This window comes from Triticum aestivum, chromosome 2B (assembly GCF_018294505.1).
Source record: "Triticum aestivum cultivar Chinese Spring chromosome 2B, IWGSC CS RefSeq v2.1, whole genome shotgun sequence".
NCBI lineage: Eukaryota > Viridiplantae > Streptophyta > Magnoliopsida > Poales > Poaceae > Triticum > Triticum aestivum.
Genome location: NC_057798.1, coordinates 456,298,606 through 456,315,787, shown reverse-complemented (window position 1 = coordinate 456,315,787; position 17,182 = coordinate 456,298,606). Strand labels below are relative to the sequence as shown.

The following is a 17,182-nucleotide window of genomic DNA, read 5'->3' as shown; positions in this document are numbered from 1 at the left end:
ATCGTCATCCCTGTCCCCTATTCATCCCTTTGTAATATCAAACCCTAGGTGAAAACCTATGTGTATTACTTTGATCGTTCATACATACTTGCCATTATTTATCTTGTGATGCTTCTCATCTCTATGTCTAGGTAATACCCTTAGTTCTCAGGGATATGAAGGAACCCTAGTATGTTTAGGTGTTGTACGTCGATATGATTCGACATACTATTTCTATGTTTATGCTGATAATCTTCCCGATGTTGCGTGAAGTCGACCACTCAAATTTTTTCCTTAGGTGCGTGAAGGTCATTACCAGTGGTGCGATGGTGGATTTTCGGAGGTATTGCGGTGACAGAAGCTATCTTCTTCCTTTCATGTTTGTTTGATAGGGGATTGTGGGAGACCTTTAGTTGTGTCCATGGGGAAACCCATAATCACTGTTCTCTAACCTGTTGTGGGAAGGAACGGTGGTGGAGTATGTGATACGTGGTTGCGGTATGTATGCACATATCTGTACTTGGCTCTAACCAGTTATAAAAACATAGTTAGTGGCTTAGTTATCCAAATCTAGAACAATGCTCAACACATAGGTTATGTTAGTCAAATACTAGTGGGGAAACCGAACTCCCTAAGAATGCCTTAGCCCTATCGATTTCATAGTTACAACTTACCCTCTTATGCCCTTTTATTTAGTGTTTTACTTTACTTTCAGCCGCTAATCACTTGCAATATTTTCAGGCTTCATTTACGCTTTTCCTTGGAGTGTCATTAACTTGCAGTCACATCTTTGTAAGCCTCTACAAGAGGCAAATACCATTTCTTGTGCTCCCTATGGGATCAATCTCTTGCTTTGAAAAAGCTATAACTATACTTTGTGCATATGCAGATCATTAATGATCAATCTAGCGAATGAGGGCGGTAACCTACCACATTGCCGCCCTAGCCACTTCCTTGATGGTGGAGGACTTTGCTTCAATGTGGATGCCTCCAAAACTTCATTATTGAAGAAAGTGCGCTCCAGGTCAAAGAAGAGATGGGCGCACGCTTTAAGTCTAACACCACAAGGCCTTCTTTTTCTCCAAATGAAGTCCTTGATGTCGATGGGGATAACAAAATGTTTTCGCATCCCAAGCCAACCACCACTCCATTCTACAATATCGCAAAGCATTCCTATGCACCTCAACCCACCCCTTGTCCACATATTAATTCTCATGGTTCACTGCCTCCTTTGAATACTAAAGACTTTGCTAAGTGGAATCTCGGTATGGAGTTTCACATTTGCGGTGCCTCGATGCAACTTTGGTGGGTGACCATAAATGGTTGCAAGCCTAAGGACCCGGCAAGTCTTACTCCAAGGGAATTCGGATGACTAACTTAATGGCACCGCACTCAACACTTCATCCGTGACTGGTGAGTATCGAGACTCCAGTGCTCTCCTCAAGACCTCAAAGGAGACTTGGGATTGCCTTGATGACATGTTCCAAGGTGAAGTTCATATTTATCTCGCAAAAAAAGGTGAAGTTCATATTCAAAGATCTAGGTTGGATTTGCTAAAGTAAGAGGCCAATTTGATTGTGAAGAGTGATGGTGAGACCACCAAAGAGGTATATTGAAGGTTGAAGACTCTTGTTTTCGATTTGAGGAACTTTGGGTGTACTTGAGTGGTTGATCTTTTTTTTCATTGACAAGTTTCTCGGGGCCATGGTTTTGGTCGATAATAGTATGTTCATGTTCATTCATCAACGACCGGACTTTGAAACCATTTCTCCCAATGAAGTAGTGGCAACCTTCGCCACCCATTATCCGTTGAAGGTTAAGTTAAACCAAGCCATTGCAATTGCTCGCAGGACCAAGAGCACAAATCTCGCTTTGATGGCCTAGAAGGTGCTTGTGCATGCACTAAGATAAGAAGAAGAACGTCCTAAAGAAGAATGTGATGGCGGTACTTGCCCGATAACTGACTTTGAGGAAGACTTAACTCTCTTGATCAAGAAATATGTGTGCACCATGCAAACGAATGGAAGAATCTCAAGGACAAGTCCTTTGTAAGAAATGCTGCAATTGTGATAGTCCACAACACTATGTTGTGGATTGACCCTATGAATGAAGAGAAGACAAGATCGAGAAGCTCGTTCTCAAGAAGTTCTCCAAGTTCACCAAGAGCAAGGATGACAAGACAGTTGTTCATGAGGAGTACAGGTCTGACGACGAGGAGACCAGCGATGGGGATAATGTGGGTACAACTGCCATTATTGTGCAATCCACTTCCTCCCCCTCTACCGCCAGCCTCTTCGACACCCCCAATGAGAATAAGCCCATCACTTATCGGTGCCTCATGGCTAAAGAGGTACTAGCAAAGTCCTCCTCTAACCCACCCCATTTCAGTCTCAAATCTTCTACTACTTTGTATGCTTCATGTAAAGACGATATGGAGGATGAATGTGAAGGCCGTGTGAATGATGATGAGGATGCCTCGTTGACCTTTATCAAAACTCTTCGGGTGAGGCTCTTGCTCGTTTTAGCATTCTCTTGAAGTTACTTGTCGAACACGATGAGTACATTGAGAATGTTGAAAACCTCCTTATAGAGGAAAAAGAGATAATCGAAGTCCTCGAGCAACAGACCACATGTTGCAACGCAGCATCGCCAGCAAGCCGTGGCAGCGTGTCTGTAACTGGCCATCCGTTGCAACGTAGCATCGCCGCCAACGTGCCATCAACGTCCTTGTAGTCTCGCATGTAGCAAAGCGAGGTGAACAGTGGACATGGATGCGGCATCAGAGTCTAGGTTGCAGCTAGGTGTCGCCCCAGGAAGCCGCTTGCAATGGCAATGCCAATTTGCAACATGGATGTTGTTGTGCTTGCAACACTGCCACCCCCTTTCTTGTTGCATCTGGTGCTTACTCCCTTACAGCAGCGGTGACATCCTGGCCGCGAGCTATGGGAGCTGGTGATGGGCGGCAGGGAGATACAAGAGGGAAGAGGAGGGATGCGAGGGTGCCCGAGGAAAAAGAAATAAACATATGGATGTGATCGCGAGAAGACAAGGCCGTAATCAGCCGATTGTTTCTGAACATTCCCTAAGAAATGCTATTTGGGCAGACATTAACCTGAATGCTTAATCTACCCAATATTCCCGGTGAGTGGTGGAAAGTACCTGCAGACTGTAGAGTAACATTCAAATTGTGGGTTTAGCTGCAATATGTTGGGCTCTTTGGAACAAGGAACGTTTTGAACATAAGTTGATTAGATCTCCCACTGAGTTAACCTGTTATGCATGTTTCCTTTATTTATTTGGGAAGTTTGCAAGGTGAAGCTGTCACGGATTTGAGGGGCTGCTCATCTACAAGCTGAAGCTCTGCGACATCAGCAAGCGATCGGGAGGAGCCGAGGAGGCAAGTAACGAGCTGCGGACGGATTCTAGCTTTGGGGGGCAAGGATGAAGATGTTAATACTAACTTGTTACTCAATCTGACGATACACGTTCTGAGAGCTAGGTACAGTACAGAATACAATTACATCGAGATTAACCAAAACATATTCTTCAACTTGTAAAAGAAAAAAGCAGGTATGACAGAAGATTGCACCAAAACCCGTACTGAAATTGTTGTCGCGTGGATGAAAACCAAACTTGTAAGATGAGTTCTCGTGCATGATCATTCTAGCTGCTAAGAACTTACCCAGTTTGTGCAACCCATTCTCTATTGAGGGGTTCTAGAAGAACCAGCGCCCCCAAGTTCGATGTGGCAAGGTTCACATGCCATGATGGCCAGCCATGCTTGCCATAAAGAGATTAGGACTGAAAGACCTAGATAATGATGTCACAGAGACCCATAATATAAGCCACTCGGGTCTTAATCATTTGCCTAGTCAATCTTATGACAAAACTGATCTTATTGCGAGAACGACATGCATTTGGTTAGCGAAATAGATAGATTCTTTAGAAAGAGCAAACTCGCATCTTAATTTATTTGTCTCCGGTCATTCGCTCTTAGTCAATCCTGACAAGGACTGCGGCCATACTCCGGTTTCGAAAGTTGAAAGCTGAGGAGCAGAGGTCCTGGTAATCTCATCATGTGGCTTAGACACGGAATCATAAACTCCCGCGTTAACGCTCCCATTTTGACATGAAATCTCCGAGCTGACTCAATAGTATCTCGAGAAGAAAAGGCACGTGGTTTCAGTGGTCTGAAGAAGAAGAGAAAAAAATACGCGTGGTTTGAGCCTCCTATGATACGCAAGACATTAATCTCCTCCAACTGCCCCTTGGCCAGCGGCACAGACGCCGATCGATCGCCCGAGGAAGATACAGTACATGGACATATGGACTCTTCTCAAGAGAAACGATGGATGTGCATTGACGCAGTTAAGTAGTCCCTGGCACACTGTCCGCGGAATTAAAGCCTTCCCATGCACCAGACTATCTCAAGAAACTCCGACGGCTACTACTACCTATCATCCCAGCACGTACGGTCGTAAGGTTCATGAGATGAATGGTACGCCACGCGACGCCACACGAGAGCACGTCGCCTGCGTTTACATGAACGATGAACCGGCCGCCCCTCATCAGCATGTGGAGAAAAATGTTGGGCCGGCTAATTTATCATGTGCACAGGCCCGAGACTGTAGATTTGCCGGTCTCCGCTTCTCAGGGTCTCTGAATAGTGGATGCGGAGATACAGACCACTGCACAATCGATCTCGGAGCTCAACTGGATCGGAAAGAGAGACGTGAGATCTGATGTGAAAGAGGAATGGCAGGCAGGCTGCGCCCTCAGTTACGGGGACCCCCATTGACCAAGTGCCACGCGTGCAGCCGGCACGGCCTGAGCCGGACGAGCGCCGACGCGTGCAGCCTGCGCGCCTGCCACCGCGCACTGCCGCGCCACTGTACTGTACATCGCGAAATTATACTGGTCGGGCCGTCGTTTCCGCGGAAACAGGGCGCGCTTCCTCGCCATCTATATAGCCCGCCACGCACAGCCAAGCGAGGCACTCTCATAGTAGTTCCCATCGTCGATCTCCACTTCTCCAGGAGCCGAACGAAACGACATGGTGGCTACGATCGAGGACCTGCACGCGGACGTGCTGGCCTGCGCGCTGCGCCGCCTGGACGGCCGGTCGCTGGCCGCCGCGAGCTGCGCGACGGCCGGGCTCCGCGCGCTCGCCGCGGACCCGGACACGTGGCGCGCGCTCTGCCTCGCCGAGTGGCCGTCCCTCGCGGCCCAGCACGGGCTCCTCTCCGCGGTGCCGCCGCGCCGCCTCTTCGCCGACGCGTCCCCTTTCCCGTGCCCGGACGCTGGGGAGCTCGGCGCTGGCGGGCTCCCCACGAGGCTCGTCTCCGCGGTGGACGTGTACTACAGGGGCGCGCCCGTGCTGTCCCGCGTGGTGGAGACGCCCGCGTCGTCGCCGTGGTTCCTCAGCTCGCCGTTCCGCGTCGAGGCCGTGGACTGCAAGAAACCGGCGCCGGTGGCAGCGGCGTTCTCTCCGGCGGAGCTCGAGCTGAGCTGGGTGGTCGTAGACCCCGCCCGCGGCCGGGCGGTGAACGTGTCGAGCAGGCGGGCGGTGGCCCTGGGCCGGCACTGGTACACCGGCGAGATGCTGGTGCGATTCGCGGTGGTGCTGGGCGGGTGCAACTTCGAGACCACCGTGGCCTGCTCCGAGGAGGCCGGACACGTCAGCGAGGTCAGCCTCGCCGTGGAGAACGCCGACGGCGCCGCTGTGAGCGGCGAGGGCGCCCTCCGGCTCCTCGCCGCGGCAATGGAGGGGCGGAGGAGGGGAGGCGAGAGAGAGCGGGAGGAGGCCAAGGCGAGGTACGAGGTGTTCGTCAAGAACAAGAAGGGGAGGAAGGAGAGCAAGGCGCGAAGAGAGGTGCTCGTTGACCTGTGCTGCTCCGCCGCCAGCGCCGTCGCCGTGCTGGCCTTCTTCGCCACCGTCGTGCTCCGGTGACAGGTCCTTTTTGCCACCGACGGGCGGATCCAGGCAGCAATGAGTTCATTCATGCATGATGTAGGTGCACAGTAGGCATCATGCGGGAAATGAATTGTTTTGTGTAAGATTCCTATATGGTATTTCTGCGCTCCAAGTAAGACAGCATCAAGCAAGAACTAACGTGTATTTACATCTTCTCCCTGGCAGCTAGAGTGTTACATCCATTCTAGTGACAAAGTTTTCCTCCTAATAAATTTAGGTGAAAATGACAGAGAAGTGGAGAGACAGAAAAATCTGCCAATGCGTTCACAAATTCGTACCATCAAGCAATGTGACATTCAAATGACACAGTTCTCCTTAGGTATGGGGGCAAAGTTTCTACCATTGAGTACATTGGCAGCCACAGTACGCAAGTACGATCAAAATCTACTGTTCCCCACCTACAGCAATTAATGAAGTTTATTTAAAGTACTCCTGCTAAGTAGGAACAGCAAAGCATTGGCTCCAGGGAGCCATGGGGAAAACATTGTTCTAGCACAGGATTGTATCAGACACCTGTCGATGTCGACGAGGTTAAAGAACAGCAACATTATCTGATATGCTCTTCGATGTGTTGTTCTTGCAGACCATAAAATTCAGCACAATATTACGCGTCGATTACATTAGAAAAATATATGTTCTTGCAAAACATAAAATTCAGCATAATTACACACAGGCTTTTCTCTAACAGCGTCGCAATCTACCTTATTTATATTATCATCAACACAACACGCATTTTCAGGTGTTGCCGACTGGCTTAGGAGGGCCTCTTGCTATTGGAACTACGTCTGCAGCACGGTCCTGTTTGGCCTTTGCAATGTCGACATATATAACTCGCCCATTCAGTACCTGTTGCAAGCTTGCATTGCTCAGGTCTTCTTTTTTTTCAAATGGAGCGGCAAAAATACAGATTACTAATATACTGAACTAGCGACAGCACTATATTGATAAAGGCACAGCTCCTGCTAGTTCTTCAAAAGAAGAAAAGAAAAGAAAAACTTGCCTTGCCGTTCATCTCTTCCCGTGCTTTATTGGCTTCTTCCTCGGAGGCAAATTTCACAAAGCCGAATCCTTTTGATCGGCTGGTCATCTTATCCGTGACAATGGTTGCTGAGCTCGAATAATAACAAGTTGCAACTTAGATCGCAACAACAAGCAAAACAACTAGCAGCGGAAGTTTGTTCTGGCAAGGGATGAGGTTAAACCTTCTAATACTTGGCCATAACGCGTGAAAGCTTCTGCTAGGCTGTCTTCCGTTGCAAATTGTGACAAGCCTGTAAAACGATTAAAAAACCAAGACCGTGTCAGAGAGGCAGTTCCTAAATTGCATATAACAACTGTATCCAACTTGAACAGAGCCCAACGATTCTCAAATATGTAGGTTCTTTGATCCAGTAATAATTTTCAGCTTGGATGGAGTGAGAGAAAAATATTTTTTACACCAATCAACTGAGAAATATATTAGTGCTAAAACCCAGAGTACTTGCAAGAAGAACATGAAATGAACTGAAATTAGTATGTTAAGTGTTAACCCATGATAGTTCATTGTAAATCAGAAGCAACTAACAAAAGCTTATATATTGTAATAAAATCTAGTCATAATGATAGGAAAATTTTGAAGTTACAATAGTAAATTTGACCTTTTAGTTAAATTTACTTCGGCTCTTTTAGTTAAGTTAAGTAATGTATAACAAATGCTAGTTTGAATTACTTCAGCTCTTTAAGTTAAATTTACCCGTTTTTGGAAAGATAGTAAACCTCCTATTAATCAAATTTACCTAAGTAACCTGATCACTCATGTGGCATTTATAATGGAGCAAGAGGTATTCCATAGTTTTGGTTATAAAAGCATAAGTAACCACAAGAGCGTAAGCCCCCTACATGGCAGGTCCTACTCACTATTGGCATATTGGAGCAGGCATTTTACGAGTAAAAAAGGAAGATACAGAACATTGAGTTACCCATATTGACTTGATAAACAAAATGTCTGCTAAAAGATGGGCTCCATCTCCTAAACTTATTCCCGAGAGCACTAGTTGGCACTTAATAGCAAAACAAAATGAGTAACCACGTATGGCCAAGCATCTATTGAAGACCACCACAGGTAAAACACAAGCAGCAGCACTGGCAAATAGCACTATTTTAATTTGTCGAACAAAGCATGAAACTGCCGCCTACACGAGCATTTCGTCGAACACTTGCTATGCATGCGTCCACGGAGCCACGGGCGCATTCACACGCTTCTTGTAACCACTGCACGCGTGAGAGTCGACGGAGAACAGCGGGTTGAACTGAGACTGGCCGGAGATGAGACGTAAGGGGAGGATGTGCGGTGCGCGTCAGGAAACGGGAGTGGAGGGGTGAAGACTTTAACCTCCGATGAAGAGCTTGTGTGTGATGCCGCGAGAGTGCGTGAGGAGCAGCGGGCGCGTGGCGGCGCCGGCGAGGACCCGCGTGGAGGTGAAGGCCAGGCGGCGGGAGGCCTCACGCAGCGCCGCCATGGCCATGGCTCTGCCCTCTTTCCTTTCCTTGGGGAAGCGGGGTGAGTCGGCTGGGGGGGCGGAGCCGGGAGAAGCGGGCGGCCAGTTCGTCGCTAGGTCTTAAGAGAACTGGGAGCTGTCGCGGGGCAGAAATCGCACATCCAGTTTTAAAAAACATCAGCTTCTCATGGAAATAGGGATCGGAATACTCTAATTCGCACTTTTGCTGCAGAGAAAGTAGAGAACTCAAAATAGACCTGGAGAACAGGCCTCTTCGGTTCAAAAAGTTTTCATATAAAATTTGATTGCATCTCAAAAAATAGATTGTGAGGTCATTTTGAAGTACCTTTTATAGAATATTCTCCATTGACTTAACTTGCTGAAGTATTACTTTGTATATTATCAATACAAAGTTTTGTTCCTTTGCTCAATAGGGATGCAGGCGGACGGAGTCCATAGGACAAAAACACACTAAACTTTGTTACTTATAATAATGCTAGGCTTAATTTTCATATTGTGGACGTGAGATAACGCCGTGTCCGCCTGCATGCCTTTTGCTCCTTGGTCTTTAGCCCTAAAAATCAGCCCTCTGGACTAATGCCGTTTCAAGGCAGCTAGACTAGATTCTGCAATGAGAATCTGGTTCTATCACCGCAGGGGGGGATCAGCAAGTATGCCTGTAAGGCTGTAACTGCGATTACACCCAATGATCCCAACCGCAGCTAAAACTGTGCAATAGTCAACTAGTGACGGACATCTACAGTTTAAACGAGAGGCATGTTTCAACATAAATAAGCCAACAACCGCATATAAATGAAAAGAGAAAACATTTAGCAGAACATCACATCCACGGCAAACAGACCTTGATAAACAGCAACCAACAGAGATCCAGATCAACAAACTCTGAAACAACGTCAAAATCCCAGCACCTTGTATAATGTAAGATAATCCAAAACTCCAGCATGGTACTCAAAACCAAGAGGCAGGTACAATGTGCATATATGTCTCTCTCGCGATACTACTGTTTAATGCCGAGCAAGTTCATTTGGAAGCATGAAGACAGCACTATAGGGGGCCTAGGGTCGATTACACTCATTCATCGTCGTCCTCATCATCATCAGCACCAGCAGATGAGTTGAGGGCGTTGAGCCGCTCTACAAGATTGGCCTTCCTCTGCTCATAGGTCAGCTTCTTGGGATTGTACCTGCAGCGAACAGTCACGTTAATTTGCAATCCAATCAAAGTGCAGAAATCAGTTGTCTGGCTTTAATAAACAGCAGGATATATCTACCTCTTGTGCGTCTTTGGAGGTTCCTTGGTTGACTTTGCCATGGTAGGATCAGCACGAATGGCAGCATGAACCTTCTTGTACAGTGATTCCATGTTATCAGCCTCAATCCCCTTCTTGATGTACTCACTGAAGTGAGATTGGTACTTCTCAGGTTCCTCGTCAGCCAGTGACTGAAATAAGGGCAAGGCAGAAGTTAAAACGAGATTCAGTAAGCTGCTTCAGAAATGATAACAAAGTACACGGCTTTAGGATACTTTATATGGGTTAATCAGGCAAGATATCTTCAGAAAGAATTCATGTATACAACAACAATAGCACTAGGGAATGAAGAAATGGCATTATAATACCACGAGGGCAATGGATTCAACTCACCTTCATGTAGTCAGCAACATGCCCTCCATAGATGTATTTGCGGTGAATCTCAGCGTCCAGCTGCTTCTCGTCCTTCTTGAAGCCAGCAAATCTCTTGTCACTGTGCGGAATATCAAGACCACCATCCAAAGCTCCCTGCAGCAACAATCAGAATCACACAACTGTTACGCAGCAATCAGAGTTGCACCACGTGTTGAAGTGTTCGAAAAGGTTTTTGTCATTAACAAGTGGTCGTTAAAAACACATGTTAATATCCTGAGGACAAACTACTAATATTTTAATATGGACATATAGTGGGTCACACTATACCTGGGTATAGGTTAACCCTAGGTCACAAGAATTATCATTTCGCGAAGTTAAATAGCATATAGTTATGTTGTAGATCAGGTAGAAACCTGACCAAATAAAATGAACTACATAAACTCAGAGTGTAAAAGTGACAAAAGTCTTTCTAAATAACCTGACACAAATTTTATGCCTGGGACATTCAAGTCAAAAACCTGTGTACTGGCAAAACTAAGTGCAACCAACCATTCATAATTTCTTGCAGTTATACAATAACATCACAAAGGATCACATACCTTGAGGGCACCAAACACACGGTTTCCAGTAGTGGTCCTAATAAGGCCAACATCCAAGAGCGCGCGGAAAGGCCTCCTCTCATCAGCCGGCTCAACAGAGAAGTCCTCCCCAGTGGCCTGGACTCGTAAGCAGAATTACAAGTGTTTAATAAAGACAGCATCAGAGGAAGTTCATATGAAAGTAAACCTTTCAAAGCGAATTATACCTCAACATTGCCCTCATATTCCTGATCCAAATCACGGCACTTGAGCACACGGCGGGCCAAAAGCAGACCAGTACAGTAAGCTACATAACGGATTTAATCAGTTGAAGTGGGCTAGATAGTGATGCATGCATCGAGATAAACACATGCAGTTTGCCCGTTAATTGAGTTGAAAAATCTACCTGCAGCATAGTTGGTGAGGCCAACTTCAAGACCATATCGAGGAAGCTCATGAGAATAGGCAGCAGCCATCACGATATCACCAGCAATGGTGGCGTACACAATTTGGGCAGTGACATCTTTGTTGGTCTAAGGTACTATTGTTAAGAGATACAATATCCATCTACTAGTAATAAAAACTATGGCCATAGATAACCACAATGGAGATGAATAGACGATTAACCAGTGCAAAACGTGACAATGAACAACTCAAGGATACAAATCGTACAACAAACCGGTACTTGGGTGTATTGTACTTGTTCTTGTCTTGGTTGGTGAGCCTGAGCCTGGCCCTGTAATCGGTCTTCCCCTCTGCAAACAAGCGCAAACGAAAGGCAGCCCATCAGTAACACTATCGACTAAGCCAAGTACCAGAGTGGTCGAGGGACGGGATTCAACTTACGTCTCCTTCTCTTGAACTTCACTTGGAAGCGCTTGGAGTAGGCCCTGGTCTTCTGGTTCTTCACAAACACCTGAAAATCCATCCAAAAATGCACATGGATAAGACTATGGACTCGAATCAATCAGAAAAGAAGCTGCTGGTCATGAACGGCATTTAGATCCAAGGAGGCTTCCGGATCTTACCATCTCGCTCGCCTGCTGTTGCTGCTGCGGCGGCGGCGGCGGCTTCTATTGGCGAGGGAGAAGAGTGGTGAAGTGGGAGAGGGGAGGGTTTAGAACGGCGTCGTGGCAGAGACCTATGCGGGACTTGGGTGTTGCAGCTAGGGTTTGCTGCGGGACTTGGGTGACGGACTGGGCCTTGGTCCTTGGGCCTTAGGAAGTACTAGATGCGTGGACAGACCCATATATACACACTGCCGCAGCCTACTGCACATCTTTGTTTTGCTTTGTTCGTAGTAGAACGGGAAAGCTTCTTTTTATTTATTTATTTTATTTTTTTCTTTTTGAGATGAAACACACGTATTCCATTTAAGACATGGCAAAACCACGAGCATTCGGTCGGGGCACACCGGTTTTCCTGGTTCGCTGGTCATGGTTGGCCGGTCCATCGTTGACTTTTCAAGCAAAATGTGCTTTAAAAAACAGACATTTAGAAAATGCTCATGAAAATGGAGAAAAACACGGTTTAAAAAAAAGTTCATGAACTTGAAAAAGTTCATGGGACTCAAAAAAATCATGGATTTGAGAGAAGTTCACAAACTCGAAACATTTCACGGGTTCAAAAAAAAACTTGTTGGGATTCAAAAAAGATCACAACCTTGAAAAATTTCACGAGTTCAAAAAATTCATGCAAGTGACAAAAAAGTTCACGCGTTTAAAAAAACATAATTCTAAGGAAAAAAGTTCACAAAAGTGAAAAAAGTTCATAAATTTAACGAAAATGTTAACATTTTTTTGAGAAAAGGTCATGAATTTGGGCAGAAGATCACGAAAAAAGGTCACGCATTTATAAAAGGAAAACCAAATAAAAGGCGTACAGAAAACCAAAAAGGAAAAAAAGAAAATTGGTCAGAAGCTTCCCAAAATCGTCCGGAAGCTTCTAGATTCTTCCCAAAACTGACCATTTGGAAGCTTCTAAAAGCTTCACAAAACCAGCTCGGTTCGCTTCTAAAAAAGTGCACTCGTGAAAAAACATTGAACGGAAACTGCACGCGCAAGAAAACATTTACGACCCAGAAAGAAGGAGAAAATTAATGAACCGAGCCCAAGGGAGAGGGGTTTGTGCCTATTTGCGCCAACGCCAATTAAGAGAAAACAACTAGCAAAAAGAAATATGAACGCACTTTGGCTTCTTACTAGGGGTTGGGGCGCGCCCATGGCGCACCGCCTGAGAGGAATCTCGGCGGTGCCAGGTAAGACTCGCCCCTTTCACTTTCCTATTTCTACTTTGCATGAGACTGAAAGTACAACACTACAAGTTTCTAACTGGAACAATAAACAAGAGCTCTGACATCATAGATATTAACAAGTGTGTATCAACCGGCAGGGAGCAGTCTTAGAGCTTACATGAGAGATGGCATACATGATATTGGTTCAAAAGCAACACTCAGGTCCACATCACCAGGGTCAGGCTACCACGTGGTGTCACTAGACCAGACGAGTCGGCCTTGTCCGAATCCGTTCATGCCAACGGCTTCCCTCACGGTGTAGCTCTTCTTCTCGCCCACCTTGATTATGGTAACAACTCAGTGTTGATCGGCGTGCTGCCCGCCGTTGCGGTGGCCATCAGCATATGTGCCGAAGACGCACATTAATCGTTCCACTGCCGCAGAAATGAGTTTACTCTACTGGTTTGGTGCAAATCGAACATGTCCAACAAAGAGCGATAAATCAGCACAACAATAACTGGTAACCACCCAATACAACAAATGTGATAGTAGTATAGCATGTTTTTTAGATTTTAGCATGGTTTTTCGTCAACAGAGTATAATACACGAAATTATTAACACACTGATCAACAGAGCATTGTGTTAGATAGCAGTATAGCATGGTGTTTCCAGAAACAGGAATGTGAAATTTCAAATATTCAGCTTACAACAGAATACTCCATGTTTCAGACATTTGGGTATTATCACACAATTTAAATTAGTGAGTATCTAGTACATAGAAGATGTTAGAAGACATTACAAACCTCATCTACTGCATTGTCAAGAAGTTAAGATATAGCTACACGGCAATAGAGAAGTTATTAGATAAATATTTTACATCGTGGCATAAGTATCTTGAACAGCAAACATAAAGAAGAAAAGTCATGAGTACATCATACCTTTACTGGATTGATATTCATAATTATTTCAGTGATGAACTGAGATTCATTTAAATATTGTATATTTTTGTCTGTCGCCAAAACCTAAAATAATATAACCTTGGCAAGAGGTATCCCTAAACCTCTACCATATATCCTAAAACACCTAAAACAGGGACTAACCCAAAGTAATAGAAGTGCCTATGACATAATTTTGACCGACAGAATCAAACAATAGCAACCGAGGCCTGACCCACCTGCAAAGATGAAAGGACAGATACACGAACAGAATAAAAGCGAAGCGAACGGTTCCAAGGTGTGAACTGGGTGCTACCTGCTCGGATGGGGAGGGATTTGGCACTGCGGATGCAGATGAAGAGGAGGCGTGTGGACGGCGAGCTTGGCGCACCTGACGCTGGCTCGGATACCACACTGCAGCAAACCATAGCATAAGTCAAAACTGAACCTGCGTTCTTTGTTATCCGATTTCAGTTAACTATAAACTCTGTACCTAGCAGTGAAGAGCTTATCAGTCAAAAGAGTTTAGCCTGCTGGCCATAAATGCACAGGAACAAACGGGAGAAATTAACTGAAACTATTTTCTTGTAGGCATGGCACAACACACATGTGTTCATTACTTCATAGCTAAAATAGAAGAAGAAATATAATGTGACAATTTTTTACTTGGCATACTCCCTCTCAACAGAAACGGAAACAGGGGAAAACGTGCACACAAGTAATATAACGCGGAGGACAAAAGAGTCGACCTGCATAGACTCTGAAGGAGAAGCAGCCAAGAGTATAGAATGGTCCAATATTTTTTTTATGCAGCAGATCGGCTGACCGGATCACAAAATCCTGAAAACCAAGTCAATCTATTCCACCCCAACCATGGCAGATACAAATCCCCCCTGCAACACACACACACACGGGAACCATGAACCTTAGAAACTGAGGAGTAAGAATAACAAGGACGGCATGATCGGTGAGGTATCCCAACCTCAGCCTACATCCGCAAAATAGCACACATCCACCAGGGCCCCCTCCCAAAGAAATCTGAAACAGAGAAAGGGGTTATATGAGACCAACAAATAAATCATATACATGAAGTAATTAGCCATTTCAGTGATCCAAATAGTCATCAAGCAATTACCAATATATCATCTGCTAAACAAAAATGACATGAAAAAGGCAAAATATACGACAATACTCGGCATCACCTCCCACTACTTCTGATCCTCCCACTCGACAACAAGGCCTCTGAGTGGTGCTCCAGACCAACATCTAAATATTTTAGACAGTAATGCCAGCAAAAAAGTTAACAAAACAAAAGTATGCGATAACACTAATTTCCACTGTAAAATCACATGCACATGTAAAACTCTATAGAATGTGCATACATGTGTTACATCGTCCATGTGGGATTCCTCTAAGCAAGCTATCTGTTTTGAATTTATCAATGCCCATAATTAGAACCCAAAATCAAGCAATTTGAGTGGGACTCAACCTGAATAACCTCGTGTTTTTTGCTCTAACAGATGACATATGAACTAAAACCACAAATTCTGATAGAAAAGATACTGTAAGGGAAAACCTGAACTATGTTGGCAATTAGTCCCTCCGTACCTTAATATAAGACGTTGGATAAAGCTGGTAGTGATCTAGAGGTTATAGAAAAGGATATCGCAGCAACCACTGACCAGATACAGGATTGCGAAGGGCTTATTGCGCTCAGAGAACAAGAGTCAGCCATGGCAAGTTACAAAAGGCTATGGCTGGACTCCTGTGCTGCTAGAGCAGAATTGATTGCCGCAACTGAAACAGATGACAATGAGGAAGTGGAGATCTTACACAAAGAAGCTGGAACCACAGAATCTAAAGCGCTAGAACTCAAAACATTATATAACCTTCAGCTGGATAGCGACGAATATGTTTTTCAGTATGGAGTTCCTAAGTCGGCATTATTTCAAAGGATAGCGACGGGTATATATTTCAGCCTCTGTGTCATAACAAATTGAACATGGCAGCACTTGTTCTACTTCTACAATATATACTTCATATTGCATATATAAGTTGATGAATCAAATTTCTACTTGTTCTACTTCTACAATATATACTTCATATTGCATATATAAGTGGATGAATCAAATTCCTGCTTGTTCTACTTCTACAATGTACTTCATATCGCATCAACCGGGTGACATTCTCACAACCAAGCGTGTACTCTGTACTATTTGTTGTTTGAGTTGAAGCTTTGGGTAAAAATAAACTGAAGTATCATCCTAAACTTTGATGAACCCTGAACATGCCATTTGATCAATTTCAGACGGGAGCAAGATGAAAACCTGAACGGTGCCTTGGTTAGTCCCTACAAATAGGTGGGTGCCACGCTGCGCCCAACTCACTGAACAAACAGTGTGGTCCGCCCCCAAATCGCAGAGCTTGGTGACCTTGTGGAGTTAAAATTTTGTTTAGGATCCCTCTTAGAGTTTCAAAATAGAAATCGGATAACATTGGTTGCACACGTGCGGCTCGATGATGACTCCTCCTTCTTGATCCAGCAAGCGGGAGAGGATAAGTAGATAGGATCACAACCAGCACAACGGCGTGGTGGTGATGGTGGTGGTGGAGCACCGACAGCGCTTCACTAAGCGTCGCCGGGATGAGGCGGTGGAACTACGGAGTAACGGGAGAGAGAGGGACGCCAAGGGCTTGGTGTGTCCTCTTGGGGCGCCCCCTCCTCTATGTACATAGGTGGAGGGGCGTGGAAAACAGCCCCTCCAAGCCCTAGGGCGCAGCTAAGGTGGGGAGGACTTGGACTCCAAGTCCAATCCTATTCCTACTAGGACTCCTTCCTTTTTTTGCCTTCCCTAGCCACATGGACTTTTGAGGACTTGGTGTGCCTGGCCCAATAAGGCCAGGGCACCTCCCCGCAGCCCATGCTAGCCCTTGGGTCGTGGTGAACCCACTTGCGGACTTTCACACCCCTCCGGAATCCTTCGGAACCTTCTGGAAGCTTCCCGGTACAATACCGAAAAAAACTGGACCCTTTTCCGGAACCCAAAATATGACTTCCCATATATAAATCTTTACCTCTCGACCATTACGAGACTCGTCGCGACGTCCGGGATCTCATTCGGGACTCCGAACAACATTTAGTTACCACTCATCAAATATCCCAATACTACTCTAACGTCAATGAACGTTAAGCGTGCGACCCTACGGGTTCGAGAACTATGTAGACATGACCGGGACACTTCCCGGTCAATAACCAATAGCAGAACCTGGATGCTCATATTGGCTCCCACATATTCTACGGAGATCTTTATCGGTCGAACCGTTATGACAACATACGTTATTTCCTTTGTTCATCGGTATG

At 45.5% G+C, this 17,182-nt stretch overlaps 3 protein-coding genes and 1 long non-coding RNA gene across 6 annotated transcripts; 1 reads left to right on the top strand and 3 right to left on the bottom strand.

The window, feature by feature from the left end:
• Positions 1-4,987: 4,987 nt before the first annotated feature.
• Positions 4,988-6,103, top strand: LOC123045418 (probable F-box protein At2g36090). The gene has a single exon (XM_044468474.1). It carries the CDS (start codon positions 5,033-5,035, stop codon positions 5,927-5,929), a length of 897 nt encoding a protein of 298 aa, XP_044324409.1. The 5' UTR covers positions 4,988-5,032; the 3' UTR covers positions 5,930-6,103.
• A 381-nt stretch (positions 6,104-6,484) lies between these two features.
• Positions 6,485-8,655, bottom strand: LOC123045419 (small RNA-binding protein 11, chloroplastic). The gene is made up of 4 exons (XM_044468475.1): positions 8,325-8,655; positions 7,156-7,224; positions 6,954-7,060; positions 6,485-6,799 (listed from the first exon to the last, which is right to left on the bottom strand). The coding sequence occupies exons 1-4, from the start codon at positions 8,455-8,457 to the stop codon at positions 6,689-6,691; spliced, it is 420 nt and encodes a 139-aa protein (XP_044324410.1). The 5' UTR covers positions 8,458-8,655; the 3' UTR covers positions 6,485-6,688.
• Positions 8,656-9,276: 621 nt separating this feature from the next.
• On the bottom strand, positions 9,277-11,905 carry LOC123045417 (60S ribosomal protein L5-1). The gene is made up of 9 exons (XM_044468472.1): positions 11,682-11,905; positions 11,500-11,569; positions 11,317-11,408; positions 11,060-11,186; positions 10,881-10,960; positions 10,675-10,791; positions 10,094-10,228; positions 9,722-9,891; positions 9,277-9,634 (listed from the first exon to the last, which is right to left on the bottom strand). Exons 1-9 carry the CDS (start codon positions 11,682-11,684, stop codon positions 9,523-9,525), a joined length of 906 nt encoding a protein of 301 aa, XP_044324407.1. The 5' UTR covers positions 11,685-11,905; the 3' UTR covers positions 9,277-9,522.
• Positions 11,906-12,984: 1,079 nt separating this feature from the next.
• On the bottom strand, positions 12,985-16,533 carry LOC123041382 (uncharacterized). 3 transcript variants are annotated; one of them, XR_006418498.1, is made up of 5 exons: positions 16,149-16,533; positions 14,804-15,087; positions 14,571-14,714; positions 14,138-14,235; positions 12,985-13,345 (listed from the first exon to the last, which is right to left on the bottom strand). It is a non-coding gene; the product is annotated as an uncharacterized lncRNA (long non-coding RNA). The 3 variants fall into 3 exon arrangements; XR_006418497.1 differs by having other exon boundaries at positions 14,804-14,859; positions 16,149-16,529; XR_006418496.1 differs by having other exon boundaries at positions 14,804-16,529.
• Between the last annotated feature and the right edge of the window lie 649 nt (positions 16,534-17,182).